Below are 20,259 nucleotides of genomic sequence, written 5' to 3' on the forward strand. Positions count from 1 at the left end.
TTGCCAAGTGGCTAGAGAGGAGTCTCAACAAAACACAATGCCACAAGAGATCAAACACAAAGATGACACAGTGGTTTATCCCGTGGTTCGGCCAAGACCAACGCTTGCCTACTCCACGTTGTGGCGTCCCAACGGACGAGGGTTGCAATCAACCCCTCTCAAGCGGTCCAAAGACCAACTTGAATACCACGGTGTTTTGCTTTGCCTTTCAATATCCCGTTTGCGAGGAATCTCCACAACTTGGAGCCTCTCGCCCTTACACTTAAGATTCACAAAGAAATACGGAGTAAGGGAGAAACTAGCAACGCACACAAGACTCAAAATCAGAGCAACAGCACGCACACAAGTCGCAACAAGAGCTCGCAACACAACTCAATGAATTCACAACTCAACAAGAGCTCTAGATGCTATCACAATGAACCAAATGCGTGGAATCGATGTCTTGGTGCTTAGTAATGTTGTAGGAATGCTTGATGTACTCCTCCATGCGCCTAGGGGTCCCTTTTATAGCCCCAAGACAGCTAGGAGCCGTTGAGAGCAATCCAGGAAGGCTGATCTTGCCTTCTGTCATCGGGCGCACCGGACACTGTCCGGTGCCCGATCTCCTTCCTAAAATGGCGCAGCCGACCGTTGCAGATCTGGGAGCCGTTGGTGCACCGGACATGTCCGGTGCACACCGGACAGTCCGGTGCCCCTTCCGACCGTTGGCTCGGCCACGTGTCCCGCGCAGATCGCGCGGCCGACCGTTGGCTCACCGGACAGTCCGGTGCACACCGGACAGTCCGGTGAATTTTAGCCGTACGTCGCCGGTCAATTCCCGAGAGCGGCCACTTCGCTCGAGCCAGCCTGGCGCACCGGACACTGTCCGGTGCACCACCGGACAGTCCGGTGCCCCAGACCGAAACAGCCTCTTGGCTGTACACAGCCACCTCTTCTCTTTTCTTCTTCTTTCTGTTTCTGATACTTAGACAAGTATATTAGTACACAAAACCAATGTACTAAGACTTAGAAACATACCTTTGCTCTTGATTTGCACTTTGTCCATCCATGGGCATAGATTCACGTTTAAGCACTTGTGTTGGCACTCAATCACCAAAATACTTAGAAATGGCCCAAGGGCACATTTCCCTTTCAATCTCCCCCTTTTTGGTGATTTATGCCAACACAACATAAAGCAACTAGAACAAGTGCAATATCACTTCAAATAAAAACTCAAGTTTATTTTGATTCAATTTGGCATATATGGATCATCCTTTGCCACCACTTGGTTTATTTTTGCAAATCAAACTCAAAATCCTATCTCTAAGTCAAATCCACTTGTAGAAACATAAAGAGAGGTTTTCCAAAGAAAATTGATTCAAGATTCCAAAAACTCCCCCTTTTTCCCATAATCAACACTTCTCCCCACAAGAGGCCAACTTTTGACAAAAGAGACAATGCAAGAGTTTTGACAAACCAAAAGCTCTATCCTACTATTTTCAAAGTTTCTCAAGTGGTAGCTGATCCATTTATTGCTTTGGCCTTTATTTTCTCCCCCTTTGGCATCAAGCACCAAAACGGGATCAATCTTGGCCCTCTAACCCCATTGCCTCACCAAAATTTTCAATTAAGAGCAAATAGGCAATAAGAGTTTAAAGATGAACTTGAAATAAGTTACCCTCTCATCGGAGTGCAGTGGAAGTCTTTCATGGTCCAAGTCCACCTTTCCCTTTCAAACCTTCTTTGAGACTAAAACAATCAAACTCAAACAAACAGTTAGTCTCAAAGGGTCAAGTTGTAGCACAGCTCCCCCTAAATATGTGCATCACTTGCAAACAGGACTTGTGAGGTCCAGGGAGTGTTTGTACAACTTGAGCACCACAAAATGCAGAATGAACATGATCAAAAGCATAAACACATGTATGCTACAATTCAATCCAAGTTCCGCGAATCTAAGACATTTAGCTCACTACGCAGCCTGCAAAAGGTCTTCTCATCTAGAGGCTTGGTAAAGATATCGGCTAGCTGGTTCTCGGTGCTAACATGAAACACTTCGATATCTCCCTTTTGCTGGTGATCTCTCAAAAAGTGATGCCGGATGTCAATGTGCTTTGTGCGGCTGTGTTCAACAGGATTTTCCGCCATGCAGATAGCACTCTCATTATCACATAGGAGTGGGACTTTGCTCAGATTGTAGCCAAAGTCCCGGAGGGTTTGCCTCATCCAAAGTAGTTGCGCGCAACACTGTCCTGCGGCAACGTACTCGGCCTCAGCGGTGGATAGGGCAACGGAAGTTTGTTTCTTAGAGTTCCATGACACCAGGGACCTTCCTAAGAATTGGCACGTCCCCGATGTACTCTTCCTATCGACCTTACATCCAGCATAGTCGGAGTCTGAGTATCCAACCAAGTCAAAGGTAGACCCCTTTGGATACCAGAGCCCGAAGCAAGGCGTAGCAACCAAATATCTAAGAATTCGCTTCACCGCCACTAAGTGACACTCCTTAGGATCGGATTGAAATCTAGCACACATACATACGCTAAGCATAATATCCGGTCTACTAACACATAAATAAAGTAAAGACCCTATCATTGATCGGTATGCTTTTTGATCAACGGACTTACCTCCTTTGTTGAGGTCGGTGTGTCCGTCGGTCCCCATCGGAGTCTTTGCGGGCTTGGCGTCCTTCATCCCAAACCGCTTCAGCAAGTCTTGCGTGTACTTTGTTTGGGAGATGAAGGTGCCGTCCTTGAGTTGCTTCACTTGAAACCCAAGGAAGTAGTTCAACTCGCCCATCATCGACATCTCGAATTTCTGCGTCATCACCCTGCTAAACTCTTCACAAGACTTTTGGTTAGTAGAACCAAATATTATGTCATCGACATAAATTTGGCACACAAACAAATCACCATCACATGTCTTAGTAAAAAGAGTTGGATCGGCTTTCCCAACCTTGAAAGCATTATTAATTAGAAAGTCTCTAAGGCATTCATACCATGCTCTTGGGGCTTGCTTAAGTCCATAGAGCGCCTTAGAGAGCTTACACACGTGGTCGGGGTACCGTTCATCCTCGAAGCCAGGGGGTTGCTCCACGTACACCTCCTCCTTGATTGGCCCGTTGAGGAAAGCGCTCTTCACATCCATTTGGAGCAACCTGAAAGAATGGTGAGCGGCATATGCTAGCAAGATACGAATTGATTCTAGCCTAGCCACGGGAGCAAACGTCTCCTCAAAGTCCAAACCTGCAACTTGGGCATAACCTTTTGCCACAAGTCGAGCCTTGTTCCTCGTCACCACCCCGTGCTCGTCCTGTTTGTTGCGGAAAACCCACTTGGTTCCCACAACGTTTTGCTTGGGACGAGGCACCAGTGTCCAAACTTCATTGCGCTTGAAGTTGTTGAGTTCCTCCTGCATGGCTAACACCCAGTCCGGATCTAGCAAGGCTTCTTCTACCCTGAAAGGCTCAATAGAAGAGACAAAGGAGTAATGCTCACAAAAATTAACTAATCGAGATCGAGTAGTTACTCCCTTGCTAATATCACCCAGAATTTGGTCGACGGGATGATCCCTTTGAATCATCGCTCGAACTTGGGCTGGAGGTGTCGGTTGTGCTTCTTCCTCCATCACATGATCATCTTGTGCTCCCCCTTGATCACACTCCTCTTGATGAACCTGTTCATCGTTTTGAGTTGGGGGATGCACCATTGTTGAGGAAGAAGGTTGATCTTGCTCCTTTTGTTCCTGTGGTCGTATATCACCAATCGCCATGGTTCGTATAGCGGCCGTCGGAACATCTTCTTCATCTACATCATCACAATCAATAACTTGCTCTCTTGGAGAGCCATTAGTCTCATCAAATACAACGTCGCTAGAGACTTCAACCAAACCCGATGATTTGTTGAAGACTCTATACGCCTTTGTATTTGAGTCATAACCTAACAAAAACCCTTCTACAGCTTTGGGAGCAAACTTAGAATTTCTACCCTTCTTTACTAGAATGTAGCACTTGCTCCCAAATACACGAAAGTAAGATACATTGGGTTTGTTACCGGTTAGTAGCTCATACGAAGTCTTCTTGAGGAGGCGATGAAGGTAGACCCTGTTGATGGCGTGGCAAGCCGTGTTCACGGCTTCCGACCAGAAACACTCGGGGGTCTTGAATTCTCCAAGCATCGTCCTCGCCATATCGATTAGCGTCCTGTTCTTCCTCTCTACCACACCATTTTGCTGTGGTGTGTAGGGAGCGGAGAACTCGTGCTTGATCCCTTCCTCCTCAAGGAACTCCTCCACTTGAAGATTCTTGAACTCGGACCCGTTGTCGCTCCTTATCTTCTTCACATTGAGCTCAAACTCATTTTGAGCTCTCCTAAGGAAGCGCTTGAGGGTCCCTTGGGTTTCAGACTTATCCTGCAAAAAGAACACCCAAGTGAAGCGGGAAAAGTCATCGACAATAACTAGACCATACTTACTTCCCCCTATACTCAGATAGGCGACGGGTCTGAAGAGGTCCATATGCAGCAGCTCCAGGGGTCTTGAAGTGGTCATCACATTCTTGCTGTGATGCGCTCCTCCCACTTGTTTACCTGCTTGACAAGCTGCACAAGGTCTATCTTTTTCGAATTGCACGTTAGTCAAACCTATCACGTGTTCTCCCTTTAGAAGCTTGTGAAGGTTCTTCATCCCCACATGTGCTAAGCGGCGATGCCACAGCCAGCCCATGCTAGTCTTAGCTATTAAGCATGCATCTAGACCGGCCTCTTCTTTTGCAAAATCAACTAAATAAAGTTTGTCGTCTAATACACCCTTAAAAGCTAGTGAACCATCACTTCTTCTAAAGACAGACACATCTACATTTGTAAATAGACAGTTATACCCCATGTTGCATAATTGACTAACAGATAGCAAATTATATCCAAGAGACTCTACTAAAAACACATTAGATATGGAGTGCTCATTAGAAATTGCAATTTTACCTAACCCTTTTACCTTGCCTTGATTCCCATCACCGAATATAATTGAATCTTGGGAATCCTTATTCTTGACGTAGGAGGTGAACATCTTCTTCTCCCCCGTCATATGGTTTGTGCATCCGCTATCAATAATCCAGCTTGAACCCCCAGATGCATAAACCTGCAAGGCAAATTTAGGCTTGGGACTTAGGTACCCAACTCTTGTTGGGTCCTACTAGGTTAGTCACAATTTCCTTAGGGACCCAAATGCAAGTTTTATCACCCTTGCATTTTGCCCCTAACTTTCTAGCAATTACCTTTCTATCCTTTCTACAAATTGCAAAGGAAGCATTCAAAGCATGATATATTGTAGAAGGCTCATTAACTTTCCTAGGAATATTAACAACATCTCTTCTAGGCATATTATGAACAACATTCCTTCTACCAACATTTCTATCATGCACATATGAGGAACTAGAAGCAAACATAGCATGAGAAAAATCATCGTAAGCATTATAACTCCTATAAGCATTTCTAGTTTGTCTCCTATCATGATACAAAAAGGCATGGTTCTTTTTAGCACTAGTAGCCATAGGGGCCTTCCCTTTCTCCTTAGCGGGAATGGGAGCCTTATGGCTTGTTAGGTTCTTGGCTTCCCTCTTGAAGCCAAGTCCATCCTTAATTGAGGGGTGTCTACCGACCGTGTAGGCATCCCTTGCAAATTTTAGTTTATCAAATTCATTCTTGCTAGTCTTAAGTTGGGCATTAAGACTAGCCAATTCCTCAGTTAATTTGGAAATTGAAACTAAATGATCACTACAAGCATCAACATCGAAATCTTTACACCTAGTGCAAACCATGACATGTTCTACACAAGAGTTAGATTTACTAGCTACTTCTAGTTTAGCATTTAAATCATCATTAACACCTTTTAAAGCAATAATGGTTTCATGACAAGAAGATAGTTCACTGGAAAGCACTTCATTTCTTTTAACTTCTAAAGCATAAGATTTATGTGCCTCTACAAATTTGCCATGCTCTTCATACAAAAGGTCCTCTTGTTTTTCTAAGAGTCTATCTTTTTCATTCAAGGCATCAATCAATTCATTAATTTTATCTACTTTAGTTCTATCCAATCCCTTGAACAAACTAGAGTAATCTATCTCATCATCATCACTAGACTCATCCTCACTTGAAGAAGCATAAGTACTAGTATTATGAGTGCTTACTTTCTTCTCCCTTGCCATGAGGCAAGTGTGTCGCTCGTTGGGGAAGAGAGATGACTTGTTGAAGGCAGTGGCGGCGAGTCCTTCATTGTCGGAGTCGGAGGAGGAGCAATCCGAATCCCACTCCTTTCCAATATGTGCCTCGCCCTTGGTCTTCTTGTAATGCTTCTTCTTTTCCCTCTTGCTCCCGTGTTCCTGGTCACTATCATTGTCGGGACAGTTAGCAATAAAATGACCAAGCTTACCGCATTTGAAGCATGATCGCTTTCCCTTGGTCTTAGTCTTGCTTGGCTGTCCCTTGCGACCCTTTAGCGTCGTCTTGAATCTTTTGATGATGAGGGCCATCTCTTCATCATTAAGACCGGCCGCCTCAATTTGCGCCACCTTGCTGGGTAGCGCCTCCTTGCTCCTTGTTGCCTTGAGAGCAATGGGTTGAGGCTCATGGATTGGGCCATTCAACGCGTCGTCCACGTACCTTGCCTCCTTGATCATCATTCGCCCGCTTACAAATTTTCCAAGAATTTCTTCGGGCGACATCTTGATGTACCTAGGATTTTCACGAATATTGTTTACCAAGTGAGGATCAAGAACGGTAAATGACCTTAGCATTAGGCGGACGACGTCGTGATCCGTCCATCGCGTGCTTCCGTAGCTCCTTATTTTGTTGATAAGGATCTTGAGCCGGTTGTATGTTTGTGTCGGCTCCTCGCCCCTTATCATCGCGAATCGTCCGAGCTCGCCCTCCACCAACTCCATCTTGGTGAGTAAGGTGACATCATTCCCCTCATGAGAGATCTTGAGGGTGTCCCAAATCTGCTTGGCATTGTCCAAGCCGCTCACCTTGTGATACTCGTCCCTGCACAAAGAGGCTAGCAACACAGTAGTAGCTTGTGCATTTTTATGGATCTGTTCATTAATAAACGAAGGGCTATCTGAGCTATCAAATTTCATTCCACTTTCCACAATCTCCCAAATGCTTGGATGGAGAGAAAATAAGTGAGTACGCATTTTGTGACTCCAAAATCCGTAGTCCTCTCCATCAAAGTGAGGAGGCTTGCCAAGTGGAATGGGGAGCAAATGAGCATTTGAGCTATGCGGAATGCGCGAATAATCAAAAGAAAAGTTTGAGTTAACCGTCTTTTGTTTATCATAGTCGTTGTCGTCGTTGTCCTTTTGGGAAGAGGAAGATTCGTCGCTGTCGTCGTAGTAGACGATCTCCTTGATGCGCCTTGTCTTCTTCTTCTTCCCTTCCTTCCGTCTATGGCCCGAGCTGGTGTCGGTAGGCTTGTCATCTTTGGGCTCGTTGACGAAGGACTCCTTCTCCTTATCGTTGATCACGATTCCCTTCCCCTTAGGATCCATCTCCTCGGGCGCTTAGTCCCTTTCTTGAAGAGAACGGCTCCGATACCAATTGAGAGCACCTAGAGGGGGGGTGAATAGGTGATCCTGTGAAACTTAAACTTATAGCCACAAAAACTTGTTAAGTGTTAGCACAATAATTGCCAAGTGGCTAGAGAGGAGTCTCAACAAAACACAATGCCACAAGAGATCAAACACAAAGATGACACAATGGTTTATCCCGTGGTTCGGCCAAGACCAACGCTTGCCTACTCCACGTTGTGGCGTCCCAACGGACGAGGGTTGCAATCAACCCCTCTCAAGCGGTCCAAAGACCAACTTGAATACCACGGTGTTTTGCTTTGCCTTTCAATATCCCGTTTGCGAGGAATCTCCACAACTTGGAGCCTCTCGCCCTTACACTTAAGATTCACAAAGAAATACGGAGTAAGGGAGAAACTAGCAACTCACACAAGACTCAAAATCAGAGCAACAGCACGCACACAAGTCGCAACAAGAGCTCGCAACACAACTCAATGAATTCACAACTCAACAAGAGCTCTAGATGCTATCACAATGAACCAAATGCGTGGAATCGATGTCTTGGTGCTTAGTAATGTTGTAGGAATGCTTGATGTACTCCTCCATGCGCCTAGGGGTCCCTTTTATAGCCCCAAGGCAGCTAGGAGCCGTTGAGAGCAATCCAGGAAGGCTGATCTTGCCTTCTGTCATCGGGCGCACCGGACAGTCCGGTGCACACCGGACACTGTCCGGTGCCCGATCTCCTTCCTAAAATGGCGCAGCCGACCGTTGCAGATCTGGGAGCCGTTGGCGCACCGGACATGTCCGGTGCACACCGGACAGTCCGGTGCCCCCTTCCGACCGTTGGCTCGGCCACGTGTCCCGCGCAGATCGCGCGGCCGACCGTTGGCCCGGCCGACCGTTGGCTCACCGGACAGTCCGGTGCACACCGGACAGTCCGGTGAATTTTAGCCGTACGTCGCCGGTCAATTCCCGAGAGCGGCCACTTCGCTCGAGCCAGCCTGGCGCACCGGACACTGTCCGGTGCACCACCGGACAGTCCGGTGCCCCAGACCGAAACAGCCTCTTGGCTGTACACAGCCACCTCTTCTCTTTTCTTCTTCTTTCTGTTTCTGATACTTAGACAAGTATATTAGTACACAAAACCAATGTACTAAGACTTAGAAACATACCTTTGCTCTTGATTTGCACTTTGTCCATCCATGGGCATAGATTCACGTTTAAGCACTTGTGTTGGCACTCAATCACCAAAATACTTAGAAATGGCCCAAGGGCACATTTCCCTTTCAGGTGGGCACCTCCGGGAGGTTTCCGAGGGTTCTTGTACTCGGCGGCGGCGACAAGGTCCGCGCCGGTGGCGTCGCGTTTCACTTGCGACTTCTTCTTGCCTTTCTTCTTGGCGCCGCGCTGAGTTGACGCCTCGGGGACATCTTCCGGTGGGCGGCTCTAGGGCTGCTTGTCCTTCCGGAAGATGGCCTCGACCGCCTCCTGGCCAGAGGCGAACTTGGTGGCGATGTCCATCAGCTCGCTCGCCCTGGTGGGGGTCTTGCGACCTAGCTTGCTCACCAGGTCGCGACAGGTGGTGCCGGCGAGGAACGCGCCGATGACATCCGAATCGGTGATGTTGGGCAGCTCGGTGCGCTGCTTCGAGAATCGTCGGATGTAGTCCCGGAAAGACTCTCCCGGCTGCTGTCGGCAGCTTCGGAGATCCTAGGAGTTTCCAGGGCGCACGTACGTGCCCTGGAAATTATCGGCGAAGGCTTGGACCAGGTCGTCCCAGTTGGAGATCTGCCCCGAAGGCAGGTGTTCCAGCCAGGCGCGAGCGGTGTCGGAAAGGAACAGGGGGAGGTTGCGGATGATGAGGTTGTCATCGTCCGTTCCACCCAGTTGGCAGGCCAGCCGGTAGTCCGCGAGCCACAGTTCTGGTCTCGTCTCCCCCGAGTACTTTGTGATAGTAGTCGGGGTTCGGAACCGGGTCGGGAACGGCGCCCGTCGTATGGCGCGGCTGAAAGCCTGCGGACCGGGTGGCTCGGGCGAGGGACTCCGATCCTCCCCGCTGTCGTAGCGTCCCCCACGCCTGGGGTGGTAACCTCGGCGCACCCTCTCGTCGAGGTGGGCCCGACGGTTGAGGTGATGGTGCTCGTTGCCGAGGCGACCCGGGGCCGCAGGCGCTGTGTTGCGCGTGCGCCCAGTGTGGACCGAGGCTTCCCGCATGAATCGGGAAGTCGCGGCGCGATGTTCCGAGGGGTACCCCTGCCTTCGGGAGGCGGAGCTTTCGGCCCGCCGGACCGCGGCATCCTCCAGGAGATTCTTGAGCTCTCCCTGAATTCGCCGCCCCTAGGTGGTTGATGGCTCTGGCATCGCGCGGAGAAGTATTACCGCTGCAGCCAGGTTCTGGCCGACTCCACTAGAAGTCGGTGGCGGCCTTACCCTGACATCGTCGGCGATGCGGTGCTGGATACCCTGGGGTAGATGATGCACTTCTCCGCCCGGAGGTTGGCCCGCCCATTCCTGCCCAATGTCCCGGCGGATCGGCTCAAGTGTTCCTGCCCCCTCGTCGAACCTGGTCTGCATCTCGCGGATTTGCTCGAGCTGTGGGTCATGACCCCCCGCCGGGACGGGGACCACAGCTAGCTCCCGAAGGATGTCAACGTGAGGCACAGGCCTAGGGAGATCACCGTTCTCCGGCATACCAAGGTGGTTGCCTTCGTTGGGACCCCCTAGATCGACATGGAAACATTCACGACTTGGGCCGCAGTCCTCGTCGCCGAGGCTGTGGCTACCGTCGGAACAGTCGGAAAGGCAGTAGTCGCACGCGGTCATAAAATCCCGCATGGCACTGGGTTTACCAAGTCCGGAGAAATCCCAACAGAAATCGGGCTCGTCATCTTCCTCGGACCCCGAGGGCCCGTAGGTCGAGACGACCGTCAGCCGGTCCCAGGGTGACCGCATACGATACCCCAGAGGGTTTGGACTCGCCTCTACGAGAGCTCCACCAAAGCGAAGTCGCTTGGTGGGTCGAGGCTGAATCCAAAAGGCGTGAGATGGGAATCGGTTGGTACCTCTTGGTCGACGGGCGGTGACGAAGTCACGTCAGGGGCTTACTGCACCGTCATCTCAGGCACGAAGGTGACGCCCAGCAAGTCCTTCGCGAGCGTGCTGGCGTCGTCCGTTTGTTTGGGATTGGCGTGTTGCGGGGAGACGGCACTCGTTATCGTCTCAGAAGCGAGGTCGATGCCCGACGTGCCCCCTGTTGGGGCGCCGGCGCCGTCGACTCGCTCGACAGCCGACGAGGTGCTGCCTCCTGCTTGGCCTTGGTTGCCCCGCCTCCTCCTCCGTCGGCGGGGGAGGGGATGGGGCGAGCTCGAATGTTGTTCTTCCACCACGCGGGGAAGACGTCATCGATTCCGCCGCCGGCGGGCAGGCTGTCGGCCGCCATTGTCGCTGTCGCGCGGCGGGGGAAGGAGTATCATGTCGTAGCTGCCGTCGAGGGATATGAACTCAAGACTCCCGAAACGGAGTACCGTCCCGGGCTGGAAAGGTTGCTGAAGACTGCCCATCTGGAGCTTGACGGGAAGCTGTTCATCAACACGTAGCAGGCCCCTACCTGGCGCGCCAACTGTCGACGTTTCGAAACCCGGGGGTCCCTGGATCGACGAGTAAATTGTCACCGTGTGCCCCAGCCCAGATGGGTCGGCGCGAGATGGAGCGCGAAGGGGGGAAGAAGCCGGAGGGAGGCAGGCGTGAGAGGTGAAATCCCGCGGCCTTCGTGTTTGTCCCGCGCCCAGGTCGGGTGCGCTTGCAGTAGGGGGTTACAAGCGTCCACGCGGGAGGGAGCGAGCGGCCTCACGCGAGCGCCGTCCCGTCCTTCTCCGCGCGGCCAACCCTAAACCCTGGACCTTCCTTTTATAGGCGTAAGGAAAGGATCCAGGTGTACAATGGGGGGTGTAGCAGTGTGCTAACGTATCTAGCGGAGGAGAGCTAGCGCCCTAAGTACATGCCATCGTGGCAGCCGGAGAGGTTTTGGCACCCGGTTTGTGTGGTGTCGTGGCCGTCGGAGGAGCGCTGGAGCCTGGCGGAAGGACAGCTGTCGGGGCTGTCGAGTTCTTGCTGACGTCCTCTTGCTTCCGTAAGGGGGCTGAGAGCCGCTGTCGTCATAGAGCGTGTGGGGCGCCATCATTACTTGTTTGGCGGGGCGAGCCAGATGGGACGCCGGTCTTGTTCCCCGTAGCCTGGGTCAGCTTGGGGTAGGGTAATGATGGCACCTCCTGTGACGTGGTCGGTCCGAGCCCTAGGTTGGGCGAGGTGGAGGCTCCTCCGAGGTCGAGGTCGAGTCTATCTTCCGAGGCCGAGGTCGAGTCCGAGCCCCTGGGTTGGGCGAGGCGAAGACCGTCGGCTGAGGCCAGGGCTGAGTCCGAGCCCTGGGGTCGGGCGAAGCGGAGCTCGTCGTCTTCCAGGGCTGAGCCCGAGTTCGAGCCCTGGGGTCGGGCGAAGCAGAGTTCGTCGTCTTCCGGGGCTGAGCCCGAGTCCGAGCCCTGGGGTCGGGCGAAGCGGAGTTCGTCGTCTTCCGGGGCTGAGCCCGAGTCCGAGCCCTGGGGTCGGGCGAAGCGGAGTTCGTCGTCTTCCGGGGCTGAGCCCGAGTCCGAGCCCTAGGGTCGGGCGAAGCGGAGTTTGTCGTCTTCCGGGGCTGAGCCCGAGTCCGAGCCCTGGGGTCGGGCGGAGCGTAGTTCGTCGTCTTCCGGGGCTGAGCCCGAGTCCGAGCCCTGGGGTCCAGCGAAGCGAAGTTTCCTATGGCGCCTGGGGCCGGGCTTGGCTGCTGTCAGCCTCACTCTGTCGTGTGGCACAGCAGTCGGAGCGGCGCACGCGGCGCTGTCCTCTTGTCAGGCTGGTCAGTGGAGCGGCGAAGTGACTACGGTCACTTCGGCTCTGTCAACTGGAGGACTCGCGTCAGGATAAAGGTGTCAGGCCACCTTTGCATTAAACGCCCCTGCGATTTGGTCGGTTGGCGTGGCATTTTGGCCAAGGTTGCTTCTTGGTGAAGACTGGGCCTCGGGCGAGCCGAAGGTGCGTTCGTTGCCGTAGGGGGTCCTCGGGCGAGACGTAAACCCTTCGGGGTCGGCTGCCCTTGCCCGAGGCTGGGCTCGGGCGAGGCGCGATCCCGTCCCTTGAATGGACCGATCCTTGACTTAATCGCACCCATCAGGCCTTTGCAGCTTTGTGCTGATGGGGGTTACCAGCTGAGATTTAGGAGCCTTGAGGGTACCCCTAATTATGGTCCCCGACAAGATATTTATTTAAACATGATCCAAAACCATAGATTTTTCTAGATCGTACCAAAGGGAGACAACCTGGGACCAGGACAAGATCAGCACACAAACTGGTTGTCGGCGCGCCTTTGGATCAGGCCAAATCAATGTCGAGCTTGGCGTGCGGCGGTGTCATCCTGACAGTGCACCCATGTGGCGGCACGATCCAGGGTCACGTGGATCCAACTATGTCTAGCGATGCACCTAGGATTTGGTCCTAGAGATGTCGAGCGGTGACGTGGCGAGGAGAGAGGCGGAGTCAACGGGTAGCGTGGTACGTGGTGTGACGAGATGAAGTTTTTTCTCTCGCTTCTTTTCCACGCTCGCAAGTTCAGAGATGGTGAGTGAGGAGGTATTGGACTATAAATGGGCAAATGGATCTTGACCGACGAGTCGACCCAATGCACGACACATTTAATAGTGTTGTGACCTAGTCCGAGAATTGTGTCGTGTATGGCCCGAGAGTGCTAGCCCAGCCCAAATAATTATATTTTAAAATTTCAAACTATTGGTGTATATATTTGCAACACCAATCATTCTTATATTGCAATGTCTATCCTTTGTTTAACAAAAAAAGAAATGAGCTATAGTGGTAATCAACTATTTAAGCGATGTAACTCTGTTTAAATACCCTAACCGTCTAAAGAGTAAAAAGGTAACCAACTATTTACCGTTGCGGGCCCGCTCAAAATGAAGAGAAGTTTCAGGAAGAGAATGATGAATTAACACAAATGATTTTCCTCTCCTTCCCACAAATTTACTATGGTAAATTGGTAATTGTGAGTCGAAGGTGTGTGTCTCGCAAATGGTTTTTCCTCTCTTCTCTTCTCTCCTACCCATGAAACTTTGAAATGGAGGGCTCGTTTGTTTCTGCTGGAACAGATCAAAATTAATTTTTAATCTCCAAAATTTATAGTAATTATTAAAGAAATTCAAGCCAGATTTATTCAACCCTTTGTTCCATGCGAAAGGAACAGGCGTGAGTCGCTGCCTCGCTGGTAGGTACCGCAAAGTATTCTCGGCTTGCGGCCTGACGCTAGTATATGAGGTGCCTGCTGCCTGCGGCCTGCAGCCACGCTAGAATTCTCTGCTTGTCGAAGTGCAACCACCCTCCACCCGCTCTGCTCGTTCAGTTGCGCTCGCACGACATGCCCGGACGACGCAGCCACAGTCCACCGCCGGAGAGTGCCTCCGGGAATTAGAGCGACGGTGAGACGACGACCCTGATCGACGCGTGGGGCGCCGCCCACCGGCGTCGCGGGCAGCGACGCCTCTTCCTGGGGGATTGGCGCGCTGCGGCCAGCGCCGTGAACGCCCACAGCGCCGCCGCGGGGCGCCGCTTCAACCGCACCCTCGTCCAGTGCCAGACCCGTGTCCGCACCCTCAAGCACAAGCAGCGGTACAAGGAGGAGCTCCTGAAGCAGCCGGCGTCGGGGTGGTGTCACCTCCCGCGGCTCCACGCGTTCCTGGCCAGCCCCGACGAGTCGACTCCGGGCTTTCCGGCCAAGGCGCCGGCGTTCGTCAAGCAGGAGGAGGAGGAGAAGGTGGCCGGAGGAGGCATTGGGCTGGTGGGGAGCTGGACTGTTCCGAGGAGGCCGAGGAATGCGGCCGCAGCAGGGACGGGATTCTGCCCGGGGGCGGTGGTGACGAAGCTGGCGGAGGTGTACGAGCGCGTGGAGCTGGCCAGAATCGGCGCCGAGAAGGTGAAGACGGAGATGCAGCAGGAGATGGGAGGTGTAGAAGGCCATGTTCAGCGCCCTGAAGGTGGAGCAGTAGAAGCTGAAAACTACTGCCACTGACCATGAAACATGGATGCACGGTAGAATTATGCTAGCTCCAATACTTGACTTTAGTGTAGTCGACAACAACAACATATCTAGGAGTAATGCTTACCAGGAGTGACCTTTGTTGCTAAGGAAATCATGAATGACTGGATGAAAGATTAACTAAATGGTCGGATCGTGCATCGTACCAGTACACTTTTAGTTCCATTTTTTTTGTACTGGCACTGCAGTTACTTGCTGTTGCTAGGCGCTACACGTTGATGTCCAATCATTTTAGAAGATTACTATTACTTGGCACGAGAGTCCGTCACGGTATGACACGTCTTGTCATCGTGTCCAATAATAACGTGTCTGTTTAGCACCGTGTCGTATTCAGAAGTCAGAACCAATGCCGTAGTAACAGTAATCCTCCTCAGCTAGTCTGCTCTCTGCTGCGCCCCGTCGACTCCCGCAGACGCGCGCCGGCCGCCAGTCCGCCACCGCGCACCGGCCGCCCGTCGCGGCCGCGGCGAAACCAGGCCGTGGGATGGTGACTGATCGCCTCCCACCAGCGGGAGGACAAAGTGGTGACCAACCAGCGTTTCAGTGGCAGCACAGTACCAAGCCAACCCAGGCCGATGGAGCAGCAAAAAACCTCAGCGTGATCGCACGCAAGCCCACTCACCCCTGCACCGCGCCGCGCCGCGCCGTGGATGCACGCATCATCCACCCACCTATATATACACACGCGTACGACGGAACCACGCAGAAGTTATGGGTGGACGCGACGCGACCGACTGGCCAATCGATTGAGCAGCAGCACAAACATCACACGCTCCTCACGGCCGCACCCAACCGGACTCGCCTCGCCTCCCTTTCGAACCAGCCTCTCTCTCCGCCAGCGCGGATGTCGTCGTCGCGCCGCCGCCCGCCCCCGCCGCCGCCGGCGTGGACGCCCGAGCCGTGGAGCGACGGGGAGACGTCCGCGCTGCTCGACGCATGGGGCCCGCGCCACCTCCGCGCGTGCGGCGGCGCGCTCCGCCCCGCCGACTGGCGGGCCTGCGCCGACGCCGTCACCTCCCGCCGCGCCGCGGCCGGCCGGGCCCCGCGCACCGTCGACCAGTGCAAGAACCGCCTGGATTATCTCAAGAAGCGCCTCAGGGCCGAGCGCTCCAGGCCCAAGGGGGCCCCGCCGACGCCGCCGCCGGTCTCGGGGTGGCTCACCCGCCTCCGCGCGCTGCTGCACCTCGCCCCCTCCGCTCCTCCCGGGTTCGCGCACCGTCTTGGCGCCAAAACGCCCAAGGTGGAGGAGGAGGAGGAGGTGTTGGACGAGAAGCCGAGCGGCGGGGCTCCTCTGCCCCGCTACTGGCCGCCGGTGCCGAAGCGGCCGAGGACGGCGGTGTCGCTGTCGCCGTTGACCGCCGCCTCCGGGGACCACCCTGGAGGCGGTGGGAGGAATTGCACGGAAGTGGCGGCGGCTCTGGATAGGCTTGCCGGGACGTACGAGCGGGTGGAGGCCGCCAAGCAGAGGGAGGCCACGCGGCTGGAGGAGCGGCGCCTGGAGGCGATGCGTGATCTCGAGATCGAGCGCATGCGGCTCCTCGTCGACGTCGCCGTCACCGCCTCCGTCGTTGTCGATGGCGCCGCCGCGACCGCCACAACCGCCACCGGCGACTTCTAGTTGGTGAGGTATGGTTTTTGCTCTGGGTAAACGCGTGCTTGCGCTAGCAGGGACCAGGTCACGAAATGATTATTGCGGGATTCACGTTCGATAATGGTTGGTTCATGTTGGAATTGTGAGGCAGCGCGGCTAGAAATTTCCACTTCACTATGAGAATATCAGCTAACACATGATCACTCGATTTGGCTAGACATTCTTAATTTCTAGAATGGGCATCGAATTGGTTGCTCATATCGTTTGGTATGTAGTAGTGTAGGAATGCTGATCTTTCTGATGAAACTACTCATTATGCAAGCTTACCCCTGCTGAAATCTCCTGTCTCACCTCTAGCAAACAGAGACGATTCAAATTTCCATAAGCGACTGTTATTGTTCAGAAATGGAGTGATAATCTGCTTTGAATGCATGAGAAGTTAATCACGTGTGACTGTTCGATTTTCCAGAAGATACAACTCCGTGACAGTTTTGTTGTCTTTGTTCTCTTTTGCAGAGGGACTTGGATAACTGGCTGGCCAAGGTAGCCAATTCCAGCCTATATGTTTTTTTCTTCAAAGAGACGATCGCATCATGGAGATAGAGGTCACTTGATGTGATGTTCTTCTACAAAGTTAAATCGGTTTAGGTTACAGGAAAAGCTTAGCCAGATGTAGGATAGCACATGGTGAGATTTTTTTAGTTCTTTGATTGCAGGTCTGCAGCAACTGAAAAGGGGGGAGAATAGCCTGAAAAGTATCTTCGTTAATGTTTAGCTATCCTTTGGTAACTAGTGCTGTAATCCCTCTTGATTTACAGCTGTTCGGCTGCTCAGTTGAGAGACATTCTGATCATCCAGTACATATGATACCTTGGATGCTTTGTCTGATGCTATATTGCTTATGATTATGTTGCTCAGCCTATGATCATCACTCTGCTAATGATAGGCAACGTGCTTCTGGCGCCGTGGTGCATGTTATGTACTTTCCCTGCCATTCATCACTCTAATGGTTGGAGAAGGCTGACAGGCGATAACGGTTCCCCAGCAGAACAGCGGTGCAAAGATCGATCAGAGAAAGATAGGCGTTTCAGAATTTTCAGGGCGCTTCAGAGGTCACAACGTATATCTTTTTTCCAATACAATAAAAGCCTGTTTTTCAATGTAACAGAGATCTTACAGGTTCCATATAACCTTTATACATTTCTGTTCTGTTTAAGCAGTGACTTACTGATCACTGGCTTGCCTCCGCATTCAGTGATCACAACTCACAACCACGGTTGCAAATCTCGAACGAAATCCGACGGTAACCGGCTGATTTTCTCGTTCGCAGCCTTAGGCGAAAACGGATTTTGTGAATAGATTTTGAATATTTCGTTTTAAATTTTTAAAATTAAAAAAAATCAGAAAAAACGTATAAAAACTAGAGATTCTCAGGAGTTCAGAAATATATTTTTATTTAAAAATCATGTTTTGATATTAAAAATAAATTTTGTTTACTTAAATAAATCTAAACCTGAGAAAAACGAAAACCAGCAAAATAATTGATGTCCACCATATGCAGTTTAATTAAAATATGGCAGGTGCCAGGAAAAGAGCAGCTAGGCCTTTTTCTAAGTCAATTGCTTAATATTAAAAAATAAAAATAGGACCAGCTAGGTAAGGTGCTATAATATAAAAGGAATTATAGTAGTGAGTATCACTGTTATTGATGTCGCATGCAGACATGTTCAAACGTTGGGTCCAGTCGGGTTGTGAACCATTTAGCACGGTACATATCCCACTCATGCCTAATGGCAGGTTGGCCCTGTTTGACATGTCAAGTTGGGGGTTTTGGGTTGGGTCGGTTTTTTTTAGGTTGGGTTCGGATTTTTAACTCTAGGTCAGGGGTTTTCGGGTTAGATCAGGTTTTGGATCAAAAATCATGATCCATACTTGGCTCGTGAATTATTGTGGGTTAAAAATTATGTCACATACCCACCTATTGTAATGGTCGAGTCGGGTAAGGCCAGGTTTTTCCCGGATAGATCAGATCGGGTTGGTCGGGTTGAGTGGACCATGATCAAGTCTAGTCGCATGTATGATTAAATTGATACTTGCATGCATGTGATATGTGTTTAGTTTTGTTTTTAAAACCGGGTGTGGCAAGGTTTGCAACTTTTATATGACTCGAGCTAATAAACACTAACATATGTTTCATATTACAACTTTGATATGACCCGAGCTAGTAAACTCAAATTTTTATTGCAAATTATGATTTTGACATGCGACTCACGCAGGGGCGAAGCTAGGTTGTATCTAGCGGATGCAAATGCACCCCCTCAAAAATGCAAATTCTATAAATGCAGTTAAAATTTCACCATATATGCACCCTTAGAAAAAATTAGTATGCATCCACTAGACCAATTGCACCCTCCTCAATTTTGCTCCAGCTTCGCCACTGGACTCACGGGTCATCTATGAGCTACGCATGATATAAGTGAGCTATACAATACAATCAACTTGGACAAAACCTTCTTCCCTCATCCCCCAAAAGGTGATATGAACGAATATTTTGTTGTTTAGTCACTTTTTTGACATGATAGCAAATAATAACTTGTATTGTTTATACAATATAAAGGAAAATATTATGTTGTCGATGTTGGATATTCTAACTGGCCAAGCTATTTGCATTGTTACATAGGTTAAAGGTATCATATGCGAGTGTGGCATAGGGGTAGAGATCTAAAAACACAAAAGGAAAATGTCACTCACATTTACCATCAATTCGAAATGTTATTGGTTGATATTATGGAGTTTCAAAGTGAAGTGGCAAATTATATACAAGGTGCCCAATTACCCTGTGTGGAATCAAAAAATGGTTATGGTTTCTTGTATGGTCTTGCCAATTTCATTCATGAGCATAATACACTGAAGATTCAGACTTTGCTCATTTTGATCATCATCCACATTTTATTTCAACAATACCAAAAAGGTACAACCGCTAAGCAGTAACACGGATGGTTGTACTACGAAAGCCAATGCCACCAGCCCACCACTATGAATGTATATCGTGATAAATGGGTCATCATTCTTGCTCTTGCATAGAACTAGCATATAATGAAATGCTAGTGTAACTTGAACATATTTCAAACAAACATATTTATGTAGAGATATTGCAACGAATATGGGTTCATTATCTATCTCATGCGCCAATTTTATAATAATCAAAGCTAATTTTGAGATATTGCATTTGGACTATAAAAACTACACCAATTCTTATACATTACAACGTGTTTGTTACAAAAAAAATAATCAAACTGATTTCCAAGTGCACAAGTGGAAAACCCCATCGAATTCTTGGTTGTGAATTTAGAGTTGCTTTGTTTGTCCTGCTCTAGAATAGCATCGCGGATCTAAGCTAAACATGTTCTATAATAAATCTATAGATCTAGATTTTAATTTTAGTTAAGACTTAGGAGTGTTTGTTTTTTTTGCTGATTAAAGTTTAGTTTATGTCACATCAGATATTTAAATGTCAATTACAGGTAGTAAATATAATCTAGTTACAAAAATAATTACACAGCTCAAAAACTAAATAGCGAGACAAATTTACTAAGCCTAATTAATATATGATTAGCAAAAGTTTAAGCTTTGTTTGGGATGGCTTTAGCTTCATAAAATTTGGTGAAGTTGATGAAGCAGGTCATTAGGAGCTTCAGAAAATTGTGAAGTTAAAGTTGCAAAATTTTATAAGATATTTTGATAAGTAAATTTATTATTTTATTTAATTTTAAAATATTTTTTAAACTGTTTAAATTTATATCATACACCATAGCTTCATGTTGAAGCTGAAACACAGAGCAGTGTCAAACATTAAAGAATCATGGACTAATTAAGCTTAATAAGTTCGTCTGGCCGTTTAGTTTACATATATGTAATTTGTTTTATAATTAGACCATATTTAATACTTCCAAATAACATCCAAACATTCAATGTGACAATAACATACGAATTTAGTTGGGA

At 50.0% G+C, this 20,259-nt stretch overlaps 1 protein-coding gene across 1 annotated transcript; it reads left to right on the forward strand.

Annotated features, from left to right (window-relative positions):
• The first annotated feature begins 15,378 nt into the window (after positions 1–15,378).
• LOC103634506 (uncharacterized) lies at positions 15,379–17,470 on the forward strand. Its single transcript, XM_008656348.2, has 2 exons — positions 15,379–16,292; positions 16,774–17,470. The coding sequence occupies exon 1, from the start codon at positions 15,511–15,513 to the stop codon at positions 16,282–16,284; it is 774 nt and encodes a 257-aa protein (XP_008654570.1). The 5' UTR covers positions 15,379–15,510; the 3' UTR covers positions 16,285–16,292; positions 16,774–17,470.
• Positions 17,471–20,259: the final 2,789 nt, after the last annotated feature.

This window comes from Zea mays, chromosome 1 (genome assembly GCF_902167145.1).
Source record: "Zea mays cultivar B73 chromosome 1, Zm-B73-REFERENCE-NAM-5.0, whole genome shotgun sequence".
In the NCBI taxonomy this organism is placed as follows: domain Eukaryota; kingdom Viridiplantae; phylum Streptophyta; class Magnoliopsida; order Poales; family Poaceae; genus Zea; species Zea mays.